Source organism: Xyrauchen texanus, chromosome 14, assembly GCF_025860055.1.
Source record: "Xyrauchen texanus isolate HMW12.3.18 chromosome 14, RBS_HiC_50CHRs, whole genome shotgun sequence".
In the NCBI taxonomy this organism is placed as follows: domain Eukaryota; kingdom Metazoa; phylum Chordata; class Actinopteri; order Cypriniformes; family Catostomidae; genus Xyrauchen; species Xyrauchen texanus.
In genome coordinates this window covers 42,931,624-42,950,214 of record NC_068289.1, presented here as the reverse complement: position 1 = coordinate 42,950,214, position 18,591 = coordinate 42,931,624, and the positions used below count along the sequence as shown (strand labels likewise).

Here is an 18,591-nt window from a genome sequence, read left to right as displayed (position 1 = left end):
GAAGAAAGTCATACACATCTGTGATGTGAGGTGAGTAAATGATGAGAGAATTATCATTCTTGGGTGAACTATTTAATATCACAAATGTCTTAAAGCCTCCTATAAACAGCTTAAGAGAAAATCATTCCATAATGTATTAAGTGAGCAAGCCGTACGACTTATACAAGTCGTCTGAAGCCATATAGTTTTGTGTGAGGAACAGACTAAATTTAAGTCATTATTCACTAATAATCTCCAAAAAAAAAGAGGTTAACCGCTGTGACCAGATCATTGAATTGAACCATGAGAAATGGATCAGTTAGTTTTGAAAATTAATCATTCAGACTGGGTTTTTTAAACTACATCAACTGATTCTTTGAAAAGATCAGACCTTAAAAGCATGATTTGTTTTTGTTAAAATACATAATTCATGTCATTACATGAATTTCTATACATGTTACTTTCTGAACCTGGCCTTGAAGGCATAAAACATGACTGAATAAAAACACTGAGCCTGGAATGGTCTGTGCATGTAGAGAAACACACAGTGTTGGGTATGAAAAGGCAGTTCAGCTAGGCATGGAGAGGAGAAGCTTCCAGTTTGATGTAAGAAAATTCCAGAACCATGTTTGTACCTCAAAACCAGAGCTTTTCTGGGAAATCAGTAGAGAGAGACAGGGCTTAGTGTTCATTGTCTTGTGTTCATTGTTTAGTACAGAGAAAGGAAAATGGAAAATGATTTTGAAACGTGTCCAAGTAACCAAAATGAATTAAAGGCTCAATATACCTGACAGTCTTTCACCAAATTACAATGCAGTACTATTGCAAATGCAGTTCTGCACTGGATTTACCACAGTAAATATAGTATAAAGAACCTCTAAAGGGGTAAATAAAAAAATAGATAAAAAAAACATTACAATTCATTACAATTCTCATTAGAATAACGTGCCTTTTACTTAAAAAAATCCATAATTATCAATGTTAATTCTCATTATTATAGATTGTCAAGTATTATTTAACTGTATAAAAAACAATAATACAGCATACACTAAAATACAATATATACTTTGATTTATATCTACATAGATTAAAGGGAGTACAACAAATAATACCATAATGTATAAATACTTTACATTCAATTTAAAATATACATAATTATTTTTTGACCCATTGCAGTAATGATTTTTTGCTCATGGTAATGAAAAGTGGTGAGGAAAATGTGTGTAATTGTCACAATACAATAATTATTTAAGCATAATTAATTTACTTGAAGCAAAATGTGTTAGTTTGTTTTCTTTTCATTTTTTTTTCTACTGATTGAAATAAATTTGACCTAAAAAATTGTGGTAGATTCACTCTTTTGTATTAGCTTGTCTTACAACACATTTACACAATATATTAGCATTTTTTGAGACAGAAACTGGTCCATCCAAATACCTAGTTCCTCTTACTTTGCAATTGAGAGAAACAAATCAAGCAGAGCCATATTTTGACACATTAGTCTCAGAATACAAACAGCTCTGTCAATATGGAAATGCAATACCTGCCATAAAAAATGTAACCGCAGATGTAGAATTAAACAGTCTCATGCTGCAGTGCGGGCAGCTGGAATTTATATGTGTCCTTACTCAGAAGCAAATACTGATACCGAACCAAACAATATCATTCTTAGAGATGTCGAAAGAACAATACCAAGTTGATGCTAAAATAAAAAAGACTGCACGATACCAGTGTTTATGCATTTCGGGTTGTTCCGAGCACAGATGCCCACACACTTTCTGACTGACGGAAGACCATATTTAAATACTCACATAAATACTTGTACTTTAAATACAAGTCCCAGAGTGACTATTAAACCTCAAAAGGATCCCATTTAAATAAATAAATATACTGTCTGCATGTGCTGCACACTTTACAGTGAAAGAGCGAAGTCGCTCATGTGCTAAAACATGGAATTAAGAAAATCATGTGTGCTCTGCATGTTGTAATTAGGGCTGCAACTAACAGTCATTTTGATGATCGATTAATCTAACGATTGTTAGAACAATTGTTCGACTTTCCGGTGATTATTGCAATGATTAATCATTAGCTCTTAACTGACTTTTCAGCTTGTGCCCAGACTTAAAACTCTGGATTTAACATGCTTACTAACAATAAATTGAACTAAACCATCTTTTAAAAATACCTCTAAATGACATTCACTGAATTAAAAGGAAAAAAATACTTTTTATTAAGTTTCAGTAAAACATTCACTGAAAAAAAGTATATTGTTATCAATTGTTTTTGTCTTGTTTTCCATTTAAAATGGTCTAAAAATCCTTAAACCAATATACATTTACTTGATAAGACATGCAACATATTTAGACTTGCTTTAAGAGAATTTATCTTAAATACAGTGCATTTTGTATATAAGTGTATTTTCCACTTGGTTATACTTCTGTGAGTGCAGTAAAGACAAAATATACTTATATTCAAGGTCTGTTCTATAAAAGCAAGTCTAAATATCTTCTATGCTGCTTCTCAGGTGAATGCATCTTTTTTAAAAGGATTTTTAGATATTTTAAAATATTTGTATTTTTAATATTATATTCAACATTCTCGGATAACAATTTTTTCTTCTGCTGCTAAAGAAAATGTAAAGGCGTTTTAGATATTTATATCGGAAAACAAGCCAAAACATAAACAAATCAAAAACATATTTTGTTCCAGTGTATAATGGGGTGAAGACTTCCTCTCTCACCTTTCTGTTCACTTCAATCCATCTTTAACTAAAAAAAACAAACAAACTCTCTCGTATTAATAATGCTGCGTATTGCCAATTTTCTTCACGATAAGAAATGCACAGTGACACATATATTATGATTCAATAAGTCGTGAGCCATCACGTTATAATCTTGCTGCATTATAATGAGGGATGAGCGTCCCTGTGACAGAGCGTGCATCAGCCGGATGCAGTTTCAATCTCTCCCCCTTAGATCGGGACATTCGCGCAACTCATGCAAGAGGCGCTGACCGCACTGAGAAAAGCCAGTTTCGGAGTTTATAGTTATTAAAGTGTTAAAAGACACGTGACACTCAAGTTTTGCTTCAGTGGAACAGCAACTCCAGCTCTCCTTATTTTACAATGAGAGAGCTTCAGTATTTACTTATTTTGTATTATTCAGACTTTGCAATCTACATCACCTGAAGCTGTTTGGAAAGTTTAGTGCATCTGGACCGTGAGCTGTTTTCTTCTTCTCCTCAGTCAGGTGCGAACTGCAGTGCTGCTCTCACATGCCATCATTACAGTTTCTTATGATCTCATTGTAACAGGTAAAGGTGGGCAAGGAGGAGGTGGGAATCGGCTTAACAGACAACGTAAAGTTTAATCAGAAACTTAACTTAAAACAACATAAAGACAAACAAACACACACAATGCGGCCACGTGCGTCTCTCGCTAGAAAACTGGTTCCTCCGGCTCGTTTTTATCCCCCTCCTGGGTGATTAGCCCGATTCAAGGCCGGCCATGTGTCCTCATGGCCTGGCCCCGCCCTCCTCCTCATCACACTCATGTTATGCTAAATGAGATCAAACGACTATTCAACAAAAAGAAATATTGACAACAATTTTTGTTGTCAACGTTGTCGATAATGTCGACTAACCCTTTCAGCCCTAGTTGTAATAGATGACAGACAGAGTGCACATTTATTGTTAAGCATGTAGTGCCTGTAGACTATGTTTATATAAATAAATCGCAGAATTTTACTTTAATAATCACACTGGGGCATTTAAACAACTGATTTTACAGAGATGTGAAGCTACTATCAAAAACACACACAAACTAAAAAGCCTTCATGTCAAAATAAAAGTTTAATTCTGTTCAAATAAAAACTGTTTAATTAAATGTAATATTCACAAAACTGTCATTTTAATTTTTAACAAATCCATGATCATTTCAGACTGATCTTAACAGTTTGAGCTGCCCATTTCAGGAAAAATATTTTGTGAATTTGGCACAATGTAATGCAGACTTAGCAAAGAGTCTGTTGAAGGATGAGACAGTTATTGAAGCTATTATTGCAGCAAAAGTGATTTGCTAATTACTAATACTATCAATGCGGGCCTCATTTTCAGAGCCTCTATTTACTAAACTTGAAACTCAGTTTAGTGGATACTAGTATAAAGACAAAGCAAAGCAATTTCACTATCGTATAGGTGCAAACCTCATAATAACTTCAATGATTAATGAAATCAATTACCCTTCACGTCCTTCTATTGATCTTAAAGCCATTACGAGGATTGAAAAAAATGTCTACGAATGGAGACACATGGCACGCACGCAGCTGCCTAATTAATTAAAAATCTCATTCCATCTAAGAACAGCCCTTGAATACTGGCCTCAATTTATAAAATATAGCAAATTAAGCAACCCAGAGCATGTCTCCACTGGAACGTACAGTATGTATGGATATATAGAACATAAATAATGCTGACATTCACACTTGTTCAAAGTAGACATTCACACATAGAAAGTAGAGGGATATCACAATTAGCAATGCACCAAAATGAAACAGATTTCCCCATTAATTTTGATTCCCATTCACAAGCTCTCAATTTGATTTGATTCCGATCTTGAGTTATATGGGTAAAAGACAGTTTCTGGCAAAGACAATTTTGCTTACGTACACTAATCAGCCACAACATTAAAACCACCTGCCTAATATTGTTTAGGTTCCCCTCATGCCACCAAAACAGCGCCAACCCGTATCTCAAAATAGCATTCTGAGATGCCATTCTTCTCACCACAATTGTACATTTGAGTGGTTATCTGAGTTACCATAGACTTTGTCAGTTCGAACCACTCTGGCCATTCTCTGTTGACCTCTCTCATCAACAAGGCATTTCCGTCCACACAACTACCGCTAACTGGATGTTTTTGTTTTTGGCACCATTTGGATTAAACTCTAGAGACTGTTGTGTGTGAAAATCACAGGAGATCAGCAGTTACAGAAATACTCAAACCAGCCCATCTAGCACCATGTATCACTATTTGTTTTTGCTCACCTGTAACTGAGAAAAATGTTGTGTTGATACGACAATCAAAATTTATAGCATTACAAAAATAAACCATATCCAAAAACATCTGAGAGTGTCTAAAAGCCTTTCCATACAAGTAAAACATAATAATTGTACATAAGACCTAATTAAAAAAGAAAATACAACAATGACTAAAAGCATGCTCTCTCTGCAAAGCATGCAGGCATGAGTATTGAGATCTCATTCAGTTTCATTCTGGTTCACCTGAGCCATCATTGAGTCTGTGTCACCTACTTGGCGCCATCTACTGGTGGCCATATGTAATTACAGTGAATGTTCATCTCTTCCCATATTTGGAAGACTTCCACCTCTGGTTGCAGCGATCTGAATCATAATGCGATTAGTTCAGTGTTCCATGATGCTGCACAACATACAACATCATTTCCAATGAAGTTATTTGATCTAGGAAAGCTAACGTGTTTTAAGCCAGATAGCACATTATGTGCTTTGTGCACATAATGCATTATGCTTTCTGTGGATTATCTAATGATCTATGCATCCGATTACGTTATGTTTTGGCTTGTTTTAAATATAAATCACCTCCTCTAAGTAATGGTATCTGTTATTTTATGTTCTGTTTATATTTCGTGAAGTTATAAGCGAAAACGCAGCATATAAGCAACTCCTGTTTGCATGTAACATGCATGTTAATGACATATACTTAGCTATTACTCGCTATTATTCTACTCTTTGAGAGCTTTACAACAATATATGGCACATTGCTATTTGATCAGTTTAAATTTTTTTACCGATTACAATAACATATGAATGCAAAATTATTCATAAATGATCAAAATGGAACACTTCTGATTAGCCTGTAAATTTTAATGTAAATTTCAGTGAATGTACTTGATCCGTTTATGTCATATTACCTACATGCATTGTAAATTAGAGCATTTAAGCTTTCAAATAAATCCTATTTGTGTTGGTCAAGACTGTAGTTATTAATAGTTTGATTTTTTTCTTTCTGCCCGAGCTTAACGGGTTAAATATCATAAAACCTGTATATTTTCAGCTGCACGCAGCTTTTTCTCCATGTCAAAGTTTATGTTATTGTATATGTTATAGCTGTGGATTCTTTTTGCCTTTTGAGACCAACTTTTTTAGCCTATTTTCTATTTGTCTTTCAATGGCCAAAATTCTGATGCATCACACTATTCCCTAACCAGTCGTATCAGATAGAGGAGGAGAGAAAAACAGGAGCACGGAGGAGGATAGGAGGGGGTAGCAGGAATAGACAAAGTATCCTGGACTGCACCGGTCTCACAATGAAGCTTTAATTGGGCTACCTTTGTCTCCAAATTGAGCATTTTTGTGTGGCCTTTTAAGAAGCAGCACAAAGGAGGAGAAATGGAAGAAAAGAAAAGACAAGGAGGTAGGAAAACAAGGAAGAATATACTCTCCACTTCTCTTCTCTTACAGGATATTTGGTGCCAGTGTCTTATCAAAGTGTTGAGATGACTCACAGTGTCTTCTTCCTCCACAAACAAAGCCCATTTAAGCCTGCTATTGAAAGGGAGCTAATCAGAAAAAGTGTGGGAACTCAACCACATAGCCTAATGTACAAGCAGTGTTCTCATGCACCGCAGTCCAGCAGAATCTTTAGAACAACAGTAAAAGAAATCTGAGTTGTGAGTTTGCAGTCTGAATTAAAAGTGTTGTACAATGATGTAGTCCAATTCACAAACGAGTGACTCTCATGATAAAGTTCATTTTAATGAAACTCACAAATTCTCAAGTTATCGGTTTGAATCAATGTAATGAATTATCAATTAATTCAAATCTCACATACAAACTGGCACATTAACGAACACATTGTGCTGTATTTCTTTTTTAATATGTTTAAATAATTTTATAAGTTTTAATTTAAAAATTAATTTGATTAATTAAACAAAAATGTCTTTATTATAAAATGTATTTATAATCTTTTTGTTTAGTATGTACTTAGAACCAGGGTGTGAATGAAAGGGAATAGGGAATATGGAACGTATATAAGGAGCATTTGAAACATTTATGAAAACACAAATATTTATAAGTTACAAGTTCGCTAAAGTGCATATATTCATCTACCACTACATAGAGACTTAAAGGGATAGAAACAGTACGCTGCTCAAATGCTTTCTGTTAGGATCAGTATCTAACCGTACATTGAAACTTAAAGGGATAGTTCACCCAAAAATAATATGTCATCCCAGAAGTGTTTGACTTACTTTCTTATAAAGAACAAAAACGAAGAATAGCTCTGCTCTTTAGGTCCTTTCAATGCATGTGAATGGTGACCAGACATTTTGAAGCTCCAAAAATCACATAAAGGCAGCATAAATGTAATCCATTTTACTCCAGTGGTTAAATCCATGTCTTCATAAATGAGATGATAGGTGTGGGTGAGAGACAGATCAAATGTAATTATTTTTTTACTATAAATCTCCACTTTCACTTTTACTCATACATTCTGAAATCTTCAGAAGACATATATTAAACATACATTGATTTTTAGAGCTTCAAAGGTCTGGTCTGGTCACCATTGACATGCTTTGAAATTACCTACAGACCTGAGATATTGTTCTAAAAATCTTAATTTGTGTTCAGCAGAAGAAAGAAAGTCATACACATCTGAGATGGCATGAGGGTGAGTAAATGATGAGAGAATTTTCTTTTTGGGTGAACTATCCATTTATATACAGTAACACCTGAGAATTTTACAATAAATTATTCATCAGAAGTAAATCACAAAAAACTTCTGAATGTTGGTTTTTAACACAAGGCTAACTGTGCTAGGGAAGCCAAAAAACAACATCAAATACAACAACAAAAAACAATTCGGGTTGCGCAAAATGACACTAAACATTTTAAAAACACTTTAAAAAGTTAACGCTCCTCAAAGTCAATGTTTACTTCACACATTGGTTAGGACCAATAAATTGGCACTCACCTGCTGCATAAACCAAATTTGTTAACACTGATGCCAGGCATATAGTTACTTAAAAGCAAGGTTGGGTCATTTTTAAATGCCCATGTGGCTGTTGTGACAGGTTTTGGTCTTTCATTTTAATGCAGGGTGTTTGTAACCAGCTCCCGAGGATTTCCTCACAGGGATAATGCTTGAACTAGAGCGGTATAACGGGGTCACGCATGCTCGACCTCCAGACCGCCATGTAATCATCTACGTCTTTAATGAAGGCTGTTTTCACACATCCTCTCCATTAAGAACAAGGAGACGAAGCAATGAAAGCCATTGAGCCAGTAAGCCCCTCTCATCCCTCATTCAAACACTGTACATTGTTAAGTGAGGTCTGGGTGTTCTCCATGGGAATTTGCTAAGTGTCAGAAGATGCTGACAAATCCTTGCATAAAATACTTGAGGCTTCAGTACGAACAAAATCGTAAAACACAGGCTCTAGCAATTTAGAAAAGCGCTAATTGTTTTTTTTTTTTTTTTTTTTTTTTTTTTACAAAAAGTAAACTTGATGTGCATTAAAAAGATGACTTTATTTGAAGATACGTTTTGTGCAAGTTTATGTTTTAAGCTTTAGTTCTGTGTAAATGCTGCAACAGAGCATCTTTCCTGTTGTCATGACATTCACTGCACATTTTGTTATTTGTTGGCTGTACACGAAAATCAACAAACAACGTGACACTGTCGTTGTAGTTTAAAGGTGACTGTAGATGATAAATAGATGCATGGAAGTTGAAATGATCTAGTGTACAAACCAAAGTTTGAAAAGTGTTTGTTCATTAAACGGACAGTTCACCCAAAAATGAAAATTTTCTCATCATTTACTCACCCTCATGCCATCCCAGATGTACATGACTTTCTTTCTTCTGCAAAACACAAATGAAGATTTTTGGAATAAATTCTCAGCTCTGTTGGTCCATACAATGCAAGTGAATAGTGACCAGACATTTGAAGCTCCAAAAATCACATAAAGGCAGCATAAACATAACCTATACAACTCCAGTGGTAAAATCCATGTCTTCAGAAGATATATGATAAGTGTGGGTGAGAAACAGATCAATATTTAAGTCCTCTTTTACTATAAATCTCCACTTTCACTTTAACGTTCACATTTTAAGTAGAAAGTGAAAGTGTAGATTTAAGGTAAGGACTTAAATATTCATCCGTTTCTCACCCACACCTTTCACATCGCTTTCCTTCTTTTCTGGAGTTGTTAGGCAGAATTACAGCCTCAGTCACAACTGACTTTCACTGTATAGAAAAAGATGCAATGAAAGTGAATGGTGACTGAGATTACTGCCTATTAATTCTTGAAATGTTCCACAAAGAAAGAAAGTTTGGAATGACATGAGGGTGATAAATAATGATGCAACTTTCATTTTTGGGTGAACTATTTCTTTAAGGTTTGATGATTAATATCAATATAACGTTGCCTTGCCAGCTCTGTAAAAACACACTGCTCATAAAAGATCCAAGCTCATTTATTGTACTTCCGTGAAAGCAGTTCTCTCTCTCTATCTCACTCATTTTAATTCCACTATGTTCATAACTACTGTGTCATCTAAATTGATGAATAGCTGTAGGACATGCATGGCTGCCAAGGGACTATTTTATGTAAGAGATAGCTAATCCCATTACTCTCCTAACTGGAACACAGCAGAGTGCCACACTGCCACAGGCTCAGAGTTTTTGGCCCATGACTGCAGCATTTAAGAGGAGAGAGAGGCTCCAAAATAACCTTCATGGGTGACTTTGAGTCACTCACAGAAATATCACATGTTATTCAATGAGAAGGCGAAACAAATGGGTTGATGACAAATAATTATGTCATTCAGAGATGTTGACAAGGAGAAATCTCCTTTTAAAAAGAAAATTTTGTATGAAATGCATGTGCCATGTTCTTAGAAATGGCCTTTTTGTATTTTTGTGGGTTTACAAATGTTTTTGAGAAATGTTTAGATATTGAGAAGAGGAATATTTAAGTCATTGTCAGGATGAGTTGCATTTAATAGATCTGGACAAAAAATGCACGTCACGTCAATGACCCCAAAACATTTCAGTGTCAACTGTCTAGTCTCACAACAGAGGAGGCGTGTCATGCCTCACCCAAAAGCAATTTCAAAGGTCAAAGTTTTGGCCAGTTGCTCAGCAATACCGTCCAGTGAGCATATAAAAGAGAGTTATTTTGATCCACACTCAGTGTCCACAAACCCAGCACTTTAGAGGTAGAACCTCAAGCAGCACCCAGCAAAGGAGACATGCCTCACTTGTGCAGACACGCTTCACTTGTGGGCACCTGAGGGTTAAATAGACTCTTTGAATGACCTACAGGCACTGTGACCAAGAATTTGAGACATTCAAAGCACAAAGCCATCAAGAAACACCAAAACAGTTGTGCCGAAGGCAGGCCACAGCACCGTCAAAGCCTCTGGCTTTCAAGGATCAGTCATCAGACCCTTTATTATGGTCTGTGGTTGTAACCTTTGCCAGTGAACTCTTGTACATTGTATGCTTATCTCCATGGATCAACATGACTGGTGGCAATTGATGTTAATGGCCAAAATAAGTTTAAGTTCCTGACCCCAATCAATGTCTTTCTTTCATCTCTCAAAATGTGAAGCAATTACATATTTTCCCTATATTGTGTAAAAGAAATAAAAATAATACCAATTTTGATACCACAGCAAAAATATGCTAATGTGATAAGGTGCTACTGAACACATATTAGTTTAGTTATTTGTAATCATTTAATAAATTTTATAATTATTATAATTTTTCAGAACTTCATGCTTTAACATTTTCTTTCATTTAATCATCAAAATGTCTTAATTCTTAAAACGTGTAACAAGTGAAAATATAACTTTTCAACAGGTTATTGCATTTTTTGCCAAACTTTTATTTAACAGCAGTCTTTGCTTAATTATTATTATTACAGTGAATATTACATTTTACTAAACAGTTGTAATGTATTTCTGTCACAATTTATTCCATTTCAGGCAAATAGCTTTTATTATGAATCGTGCTTTTATTTTGACGTGTGTTTTTTGCCGGAAGCTTCACTTTGCCGGATAAACGGTTGGTATCATGGCCCAGTCTGAAGGATTGGAACGCACCTTGTGAACATTGAAGACTTTTAAATCACGTCTGAAATCTCATCACTTTACACTGGCCTTTGAGATTGACAAATGAAATGTATGACACAGTTCTGAAGTGTTTCTATTTTACATCACTGGTGTTTGTCTATGTGGTCATTTTAAATGTTGTTATGTTTTACATTGTATTACTGTGAAGCTCTTTGGTCAACTTTGTTGTTTGAAATGTTATATAAATAAGGTTGAGTTGAGATTAAAGTGCAAATGCTAATGATTTATTTACATAAATATATAGTCTATATGTAATGCAGGTTTTACTGTTGGATTTATACAGTACGCAGCTCATAAACTAAGAATGCAGCCTTTAGCAGTTTAATATATCACACTAGGAAATGTCATGATTTTAATTTGATTAATTAAAAGGAGTAACTAATAAAGCCTGTGAGCATTTTAAAGCTGTCATGTGTCAGTCATATTGCACGCTTGAGTACCGATTGAGTCGGTGCTCGGTACTACCAGTGCTGCAGAAACACTGGTATCATTATACATTATTAGATATGATACTGAAAAGAAACAGATCTGTATTTAAAACAAATATTAAATATTTATTAGATGTTTAAATTTAAAGAAATGTGGCTTGCATAAGATGAAGTCTATAAACATGACTAAGCGGTGTGTGCATGGATTCAGGAGAGAGATTATTTTGACTATTCATTTATTTTAAATGGCCAGAAGTATTTTTGAAATATTTGAAATATTTTTGTGGATGTATTTAATATTAAGAATATCTTTATTGAAAAGACATTATATCTTTATATAGGATACGCTATAATTTGCTTGTTATGATTGCTGATAATTCCCCCACATGGGAAACATTTCTTTATTGCTTTTTATCACTTATTTTGGTTGAGACAAGTCCTTATTTTTTAGTCCCTGGTTAAAATATTGTATCCTGTAGCAGCTTTATATACAGAGACAACTCTCAACCATTTGGTGAAGCCAGTGGTGTGGAAATTACACACTTCACCTTTAAGTTACTTTCTTAAACACCTAAACATCTACAAAAATTCAACACACCATATACTTCATTTAGGACTGTAATACTGGTTGATTGCAATGTTAACAAAATTACAACTACACAGCAAGCGAGTAATGCAACAACACTAGATGCACGCTTCCATTAAAAAGTATGAAACTGTCAACAATGAAAGTGCACACTGTCGGCTCATGAAGGAGTGCAGGACTTTTCAGCAATAGCAGAAAAGCAAAAGAAAGTTCATGTTTTAAATGCATTCCACAAAGAATAATATTCTGTTAGAAATATTAGTGTAATCCAATGACAGGAATTTAAAAAATAACGTATTATGTTACTGTACTTTGTAATTGAGAAAAAGTAATCAGATTACACTACCAGCGTAATCCCAACACTAAGTACATCAACATGTTACTTTGTCACTTTAAAGCATGTTACTCAAAACACTGTGCACTACTTTAAAGTACTTTCAAAGAAAGAACAAACAACTCTGAAGTATAAATAAAACTAAACCAAACAAAAACACAAAAAGAAAAGAAACAAATCAAACTCAACCAAACCAAAACAACAAAACAAAAAACTAAAAGAAAGCAAACCAAAACAAAAACAATTCAAAACAAGCAAAAACAAAACAAACCCAACCAAAAACAATAAAAGAAAGAAAGAAAAGAAATTCTTAAAAAATACAAATATTAAATAAAAAAATTAAAAAACAAGCAACAACAAATCAAACCACAAAAAAAAAAAAAAAAGACAAAAACAAATCCCTGGTTTAATATGGAATTGAGCAATTTAAATCGGTTCCTGAAAAATCCTCTCCCATTCAAGTCAGAACTTAATTTGAACACCTTGGCAACCTCAAGCTCACAAAGCATGCGCCCACACTCAGCCCTACCCCAAACAAATGCATTTAGACATTACAGGAAAACTGCTGCGGAAAGGCTCATTCCCCTCCTAGAAAGGAGACATAAACAAAACGAGCCCAGAGGCCTGTTGCAATCTGTAAGAGGCATTGGATAAAACAGGGACATCGTCACTGGTTAGCAGTTTATTGAAGCCCTATTTTGTGGCACACCTTACGACAAGTTGGGACTTGGAACTGTGTCTTTTTCACTTTAAATCTTGTTTTTCTAAACCCAGATTCACAGTCAGACAACCGCTGAAAAATGTAGCCAGGGGGGCTATGATTTAAATGTGTGTTTTGTAACATTATGGGTCAAATTGGAAAAACATTACAAGTATCATTTCCTTGAAAGTATCCTGAAATGAGACTTAAATCCTAATCTAAACTGTTGAAATGCAAAATACAATTAAAAAAGTTTAAGGTTAAAACACCAGACAACCTCTGCAGATTTCCGCAACATTGGAACGCATTGTCATAAAAATCTAAATGAACATACCTATATCCTACATATATTTAATCCAAAATTATGAGACTGCATTGCGAATTTTGAATTTGTATTATTAAACTGGAAATAAACAAATACACAGAAAAGTGTGCCGTACTCTTAGCTCTGATAAACACATTTTACCATATTTAAATCCACTGCTGAATTCAGAATATTTCCCCCCAAAATCACAGTAGAAAAGAAAAGCAGACAAACAACTAAACTTAGTAATAAACATCAAAATACAATGACATTTCTTGACATTTTTCAATAAACACGTTCTCTGAGACAATACGGAATTAAGTAATGATTTCAAGCAGGGCTACACAATTAATCAAAATAAAATCGAAACCACAAAATGACATTGTGTGATTATAAAAACGCAAATTGCAATTGCGATTTAATAAATTAAATATATTGTCTGCATGCACTGCTTGCATTAAAGTTTATGTGCACTAATTTGTCCTGACTTTGTGTTAGTGCATTATTAGTGTTTTCAAAGCGTTTCTGTGATCCAGAACTCCATCTCGTGCACAGAGAAAGTTCAAATACAAATACAAATAGTATATTTTGCAAAATAAAAGCTCAACGGTTTAGAACTCATTGGTTTAAGTGGATCCCTTGCAAGTTAGGATTTTATTATAATAAAAAATTATCAATATAATATTATATTATTACAATGATATAATATTCAAGTTGACTGAGTCATCAAAATGACTACAAATGACAAAAACATGTACAATGTGAATACAAAAAGGACAGTTTTTTTCCTTTCCTTTTCACTGTTTATTTTTATTTTGATGTGACTTAAGTGAAAAAGGTCCAAGTTTAGTTATTTTTAGGAGGACTCAAGTGTGAACCCTCAAAGAGTAGCCTTTGAGGCAATAGAACGTGAGAAAAACATTACCAAAATTTGGTCAAAAGGAATCACTATTTAGTTTCTTTATATCACAGTTCAAATCACAATTGCAATATTTTTCTAAATAATTGCAATATAACTTTTTGTCTAAATCATGCATCCCTAATTTCAAATATTGATCACCTTTTTTTAAAAAATAGCATCTCTGCTAGTATTCCTTACTAGTCTTATGTCTGGAGCTAGAGTGGTAAACAAGCAACTCACCATCCAAAGTGACATTGCACGGCCTTCTACGACGCTTGTCCCGTGAGACTAACAGCTGTATTTTAAGAACCTCCAGGTGTTAATCAATTCCAAACTCAGTTTTATCATACAGATATCATCATACAGATCAAATGATCTCAGCCCTTTAAGGTTTATACAGTCGTGGTCCAGCGTATATGTGTATTCCAGCCCTTCTCAGCAGTGCACACTGAGAGCCAGAGCCTGGAAGGCTGACCTTTGTTCCAACATATTTCCTGAGCTGCATTGTTATCCATGGAAAGGAAGCACATGTATTCTAGCACATATTTTTCTGAGCAATGCGATCACTGAACAACATACAGTTTTGTTTTTACTTTCTTTTACGTCTGTCTGAGGTAAAAGTTTAATCCAGTTGAGAAGATTCTTAATATTTGTGTAGATCATTGACAGAAGTTTCCAAGCCATCTGACCAGAGGGCTTTGTCATGGCATTATTAGAATAGGAGGCCTCAGTTATTTACAAGTTCTTCATAACAAAGACTAATGAGCATGTTAGACTCTAAAAGGTTAGAGGAAACTGAATTAGCTGCTGTCACGACACATCACTCCGGTCTATAAAACGGCCTGGTTGTTGAGTGTATAGATTTTTAAAAGATGGGCTTTTATCCCAACTGATGTAGTTGGTTAACATTAGCTACATACAAAAACATCAAAATAAACTTTGCTGTTGGCTTGACCAAGCTTTGCATGAATATTTAAAACAGTTGTTAAGTTCAGAAGTAGTACACACACATCAAGAAAAGTCTAGAAATTTAAACGCTTATAACTTGACAAAAAATACAGAAGGTCAAGTGTTTGGTATCATTTAAAGAAAACTTTAAAAAAAAATTAATAATATATATTATGAAAATATTTGAGACTCTCGGTCTAAGAAACTGCTTAAAATTTTTTTAAAAAAAAACACACTTGAGCCAAAAAGTAACTTTTTTCTTATTTTTCTGATTTTACGATATATATCTCAGGGTGTAAAGAAGGTAGCTCAGAAAAACTGATTTTGTTTTGTTCCTAATCATGTCACCTGTAAATGTAATTTTGTGTTAATACGACAAAGTTATAGAAAGTTATAGAATTACTAAAATTATTGATCCTAGTGTACGAAAGTGTCTCAAAGTGCTCAAAAAACTCTACAAAAAATAAAACATAATAAATGTACATAAGAACCAATTACACATGCAAGTACAACAATTACTGAAGGTATGCTCTCTCTGCAAAGCATGCAGGCATGAGTATTGAGAGCTCATTCAGTTCTATTCTGTGTCATCTGAGCCATCATTGAGTCAGTGTCATGTATTTGTCACCATCTCCTGGTGGCCATATATAATTAGAGTGAATGATCCTCTCTGCCCATATTTGGATGACTTCCAATTCTGGTTGCAGCAATCTGAATCCTAATACGATTGGTTCAGCTTTCCATAACGTACTACATAATTTCCAATGAAGCCATCTGATCTAGGAAAGCTAACGTGTTTTTAACCAGATAGCACATTATGTGCTTTGTGCACATATTTTTGCCTGTGAGTAAAACAAATGGGATGGTTGTACTCTACATTTTCCAATGGCATATGACACATGACTATTATATCAGTTTGATGTTTTAACCGATTACAATAATATGTGAAATGCAAAATTATTAATATCAAATTATTATTATCAAAACGGAACCCTTCTGATTTGTCTGAAAATTTCAAAGCACTTGTTCAGTTTTGGTCATCATGCCCACATATATTGTGAAGTAGAGATTGAGTAGAATAGAGATGTTTTTATTATTTTATTAAGAACTTTGACTCGTTAATGATATTATATAATAAGAGTGAAAGTTTGTCACTGACTGTAAACCTCCCTGCCCTGGGTGACATAACACACACCTGCATCTCGACAAAATGGGAGTTGAAGATTTCCACACGAGTTTCCAAGTTAGATGTCCGATATAAAGTGTCATTCTGTTGCACTTTCCCCAGTTGAAAGGTGGATATTCAAACTCTCCAATTTCAATGGAATGCTTCTTGAACCACAGCAACAACGATACGAAGCATTGCGGCTTTCCACACAAGAGCGAACATTTGGGGACACACGCACACCAGGCATGTGGCAGTGGACTCAACGCACGCGCATATACAGCAGGCGACAGAGAAGATTGTAGCTAAATGGAACAGAATGCATCATTTTCAAAACTGAACTTCAACTTAACGCACACATTAAAATCCTGATAGTTATGGCATCTCCTGTTAACCCTACCGCGATTTGAAAATAGACTGTTCAGACAGTCACAAAAAAAACTGGTGTGCACTTAATAAGATTACTACGGTAACCTGAAGGAAGAACAGACAGACGTGCCTTGTGCACATCTTTCATTGAGTTGGGCAGCGAATCTTCAAATAATGATAAAATATGATGCATTATAAATATATATATATATATATATATATATATAAATAGAAGTATAAATACAGGGGCCTTAACCCCACCAGTTCAGTTTAGTTCCTGTGGATACATATCTGCATTTTTCTGAGATGGCATCATGAGGCTGCAAGCATCCGGCAGATGCATTTTGCTATGTCTGCGGCCAATTTATCAAGACTCAACGACTTGATTAGAGATCTTGGTCTCACCATGTCCAATGCTGAGCTTTTGATGTCTAGGACAAACAGTGGAACTTGTTGGATGAAAGTGTGCAATTCGCAGATCAGAGAAAGTGTCACCAACCTTTTTACAGCTTCTTTACCATTAAAGATGGGCTCTGCTTCTGCCACAATGTGACCAGTCTGTTCGAGGCAATCGGCATCGCCTGTAACCAGAATGAGTGCCGCTTCTTCATTGACAGCTCATCCAGGAGCCTCAAAGCTGTGCTGCTCCATAATGGTAACAAGTACCCATCTCTTCCCCTGGGTCACTCGGTACACCTCAAAGAGCATTACAACAGCATCAAGATCTTGCTGGACGCCTTGAAGTATGATGAGTACGGCTGGGAGGTCATAGGAGACTTTTGCCAAAATTGTGGCATTCCTGGTGGGTCTCCAAGGCGGTTTTACCAAGTTCCCCTACCACAGGCGGGACTGGCCACAACAGACCGAGTTATCTGTGGGGAGGAACAACGTCAAGTGGGAGCCACTGGTGGACCCCCGGAAGGTGCTGATGCCACAACTGCACATCAAATTGGGCCTTATGAAACAATTTGTCAGAGCTCTAGATAAGGAGTCAGCAGCCTTCAAGTACCTTCAAGACTTCTTCCCTAAACTGTCTGAGGCAATGGTCAAAGCCGGTGTCTCCGTCGGACCACAGATAATGAAGATCCTAGAGTGCAATTAATTCCCCAAGAAGCTCACTAGTAAGGAGAAAGCAGCTTGGAACAGCTTTGTCGCAGTGGTTCGGGCTTCCTGGGCAATCACAAGGCCGAAAACTATGTGGAGCTGGTTGAGACTCTGGTGAAGAACTATGGCACAATGGGCTGTAGGATGTCCCTCAAAGTCCATATCCTTGATGCTTGATAAATCTTAATAAATTCAAGGAGAACATGGGAGCGTAGGAGGAGCAATGTGAGAGCTTCCATCAGGATACAATGGACTTTGAACGCCGCTACCAAGGACAGTACAACGAGAACATGATGCAAGACAACATTTGGGGGCTGATTTGTGAAAGTGATTTACAGTATAATCGTAAATATCGAAAAACCACTCACTTCTAAATCTTTTGTAGTCATTTTTGTATTACTTTATTATAAATACATGTTAATTTTGGATTCATATGATGTTTTTTTCTGACATTATGTTAACGAAATGACACAAATTTGCCCGATTTCTCATTGGAAATAGGTACATTTCAAAATATCACTGTCCTGGTGTAATGAATAGATGATACACTGGAACAACAAAACACAATGCAGCAGCCATAGACATTTGTCAGACATGT

The 18,591-nt window shown here is 35.2% G+C and overlaps 1 protein-coding gene across 4 annotated transcripts in view; it reads right to left on the bottom strand.

Annotated features, from left to right (window-relative positions):
- LOC127654637 (tensin-1-like) overlaps positions 1 to 18,591 on the bottom strand; it is a 345,068-nt gene that overhangs the window by 277,595 nt on the left and 48,882 nt on the right. The window contains exon 1 of one of the 4 annotated variants that reach the window (XM_052141863.1): positions 14,648 to 14,834. The exons of the other annotated variants lie outside the window; for them this stretch is intronic. Within the exon in view, the coding sequence (XP_051997823.1) occupies positions 14,648 to 14,662 (15 nt within the window). The 5' untranslated portion in view covers positions 14,663 to 14,834. Of the gene's footprint in view, positions 1 to 14,647; positions 14,835 to 18,591 lie in introns of those variants that run through there. 4 annotated transcript variants of the gene reach the window in all.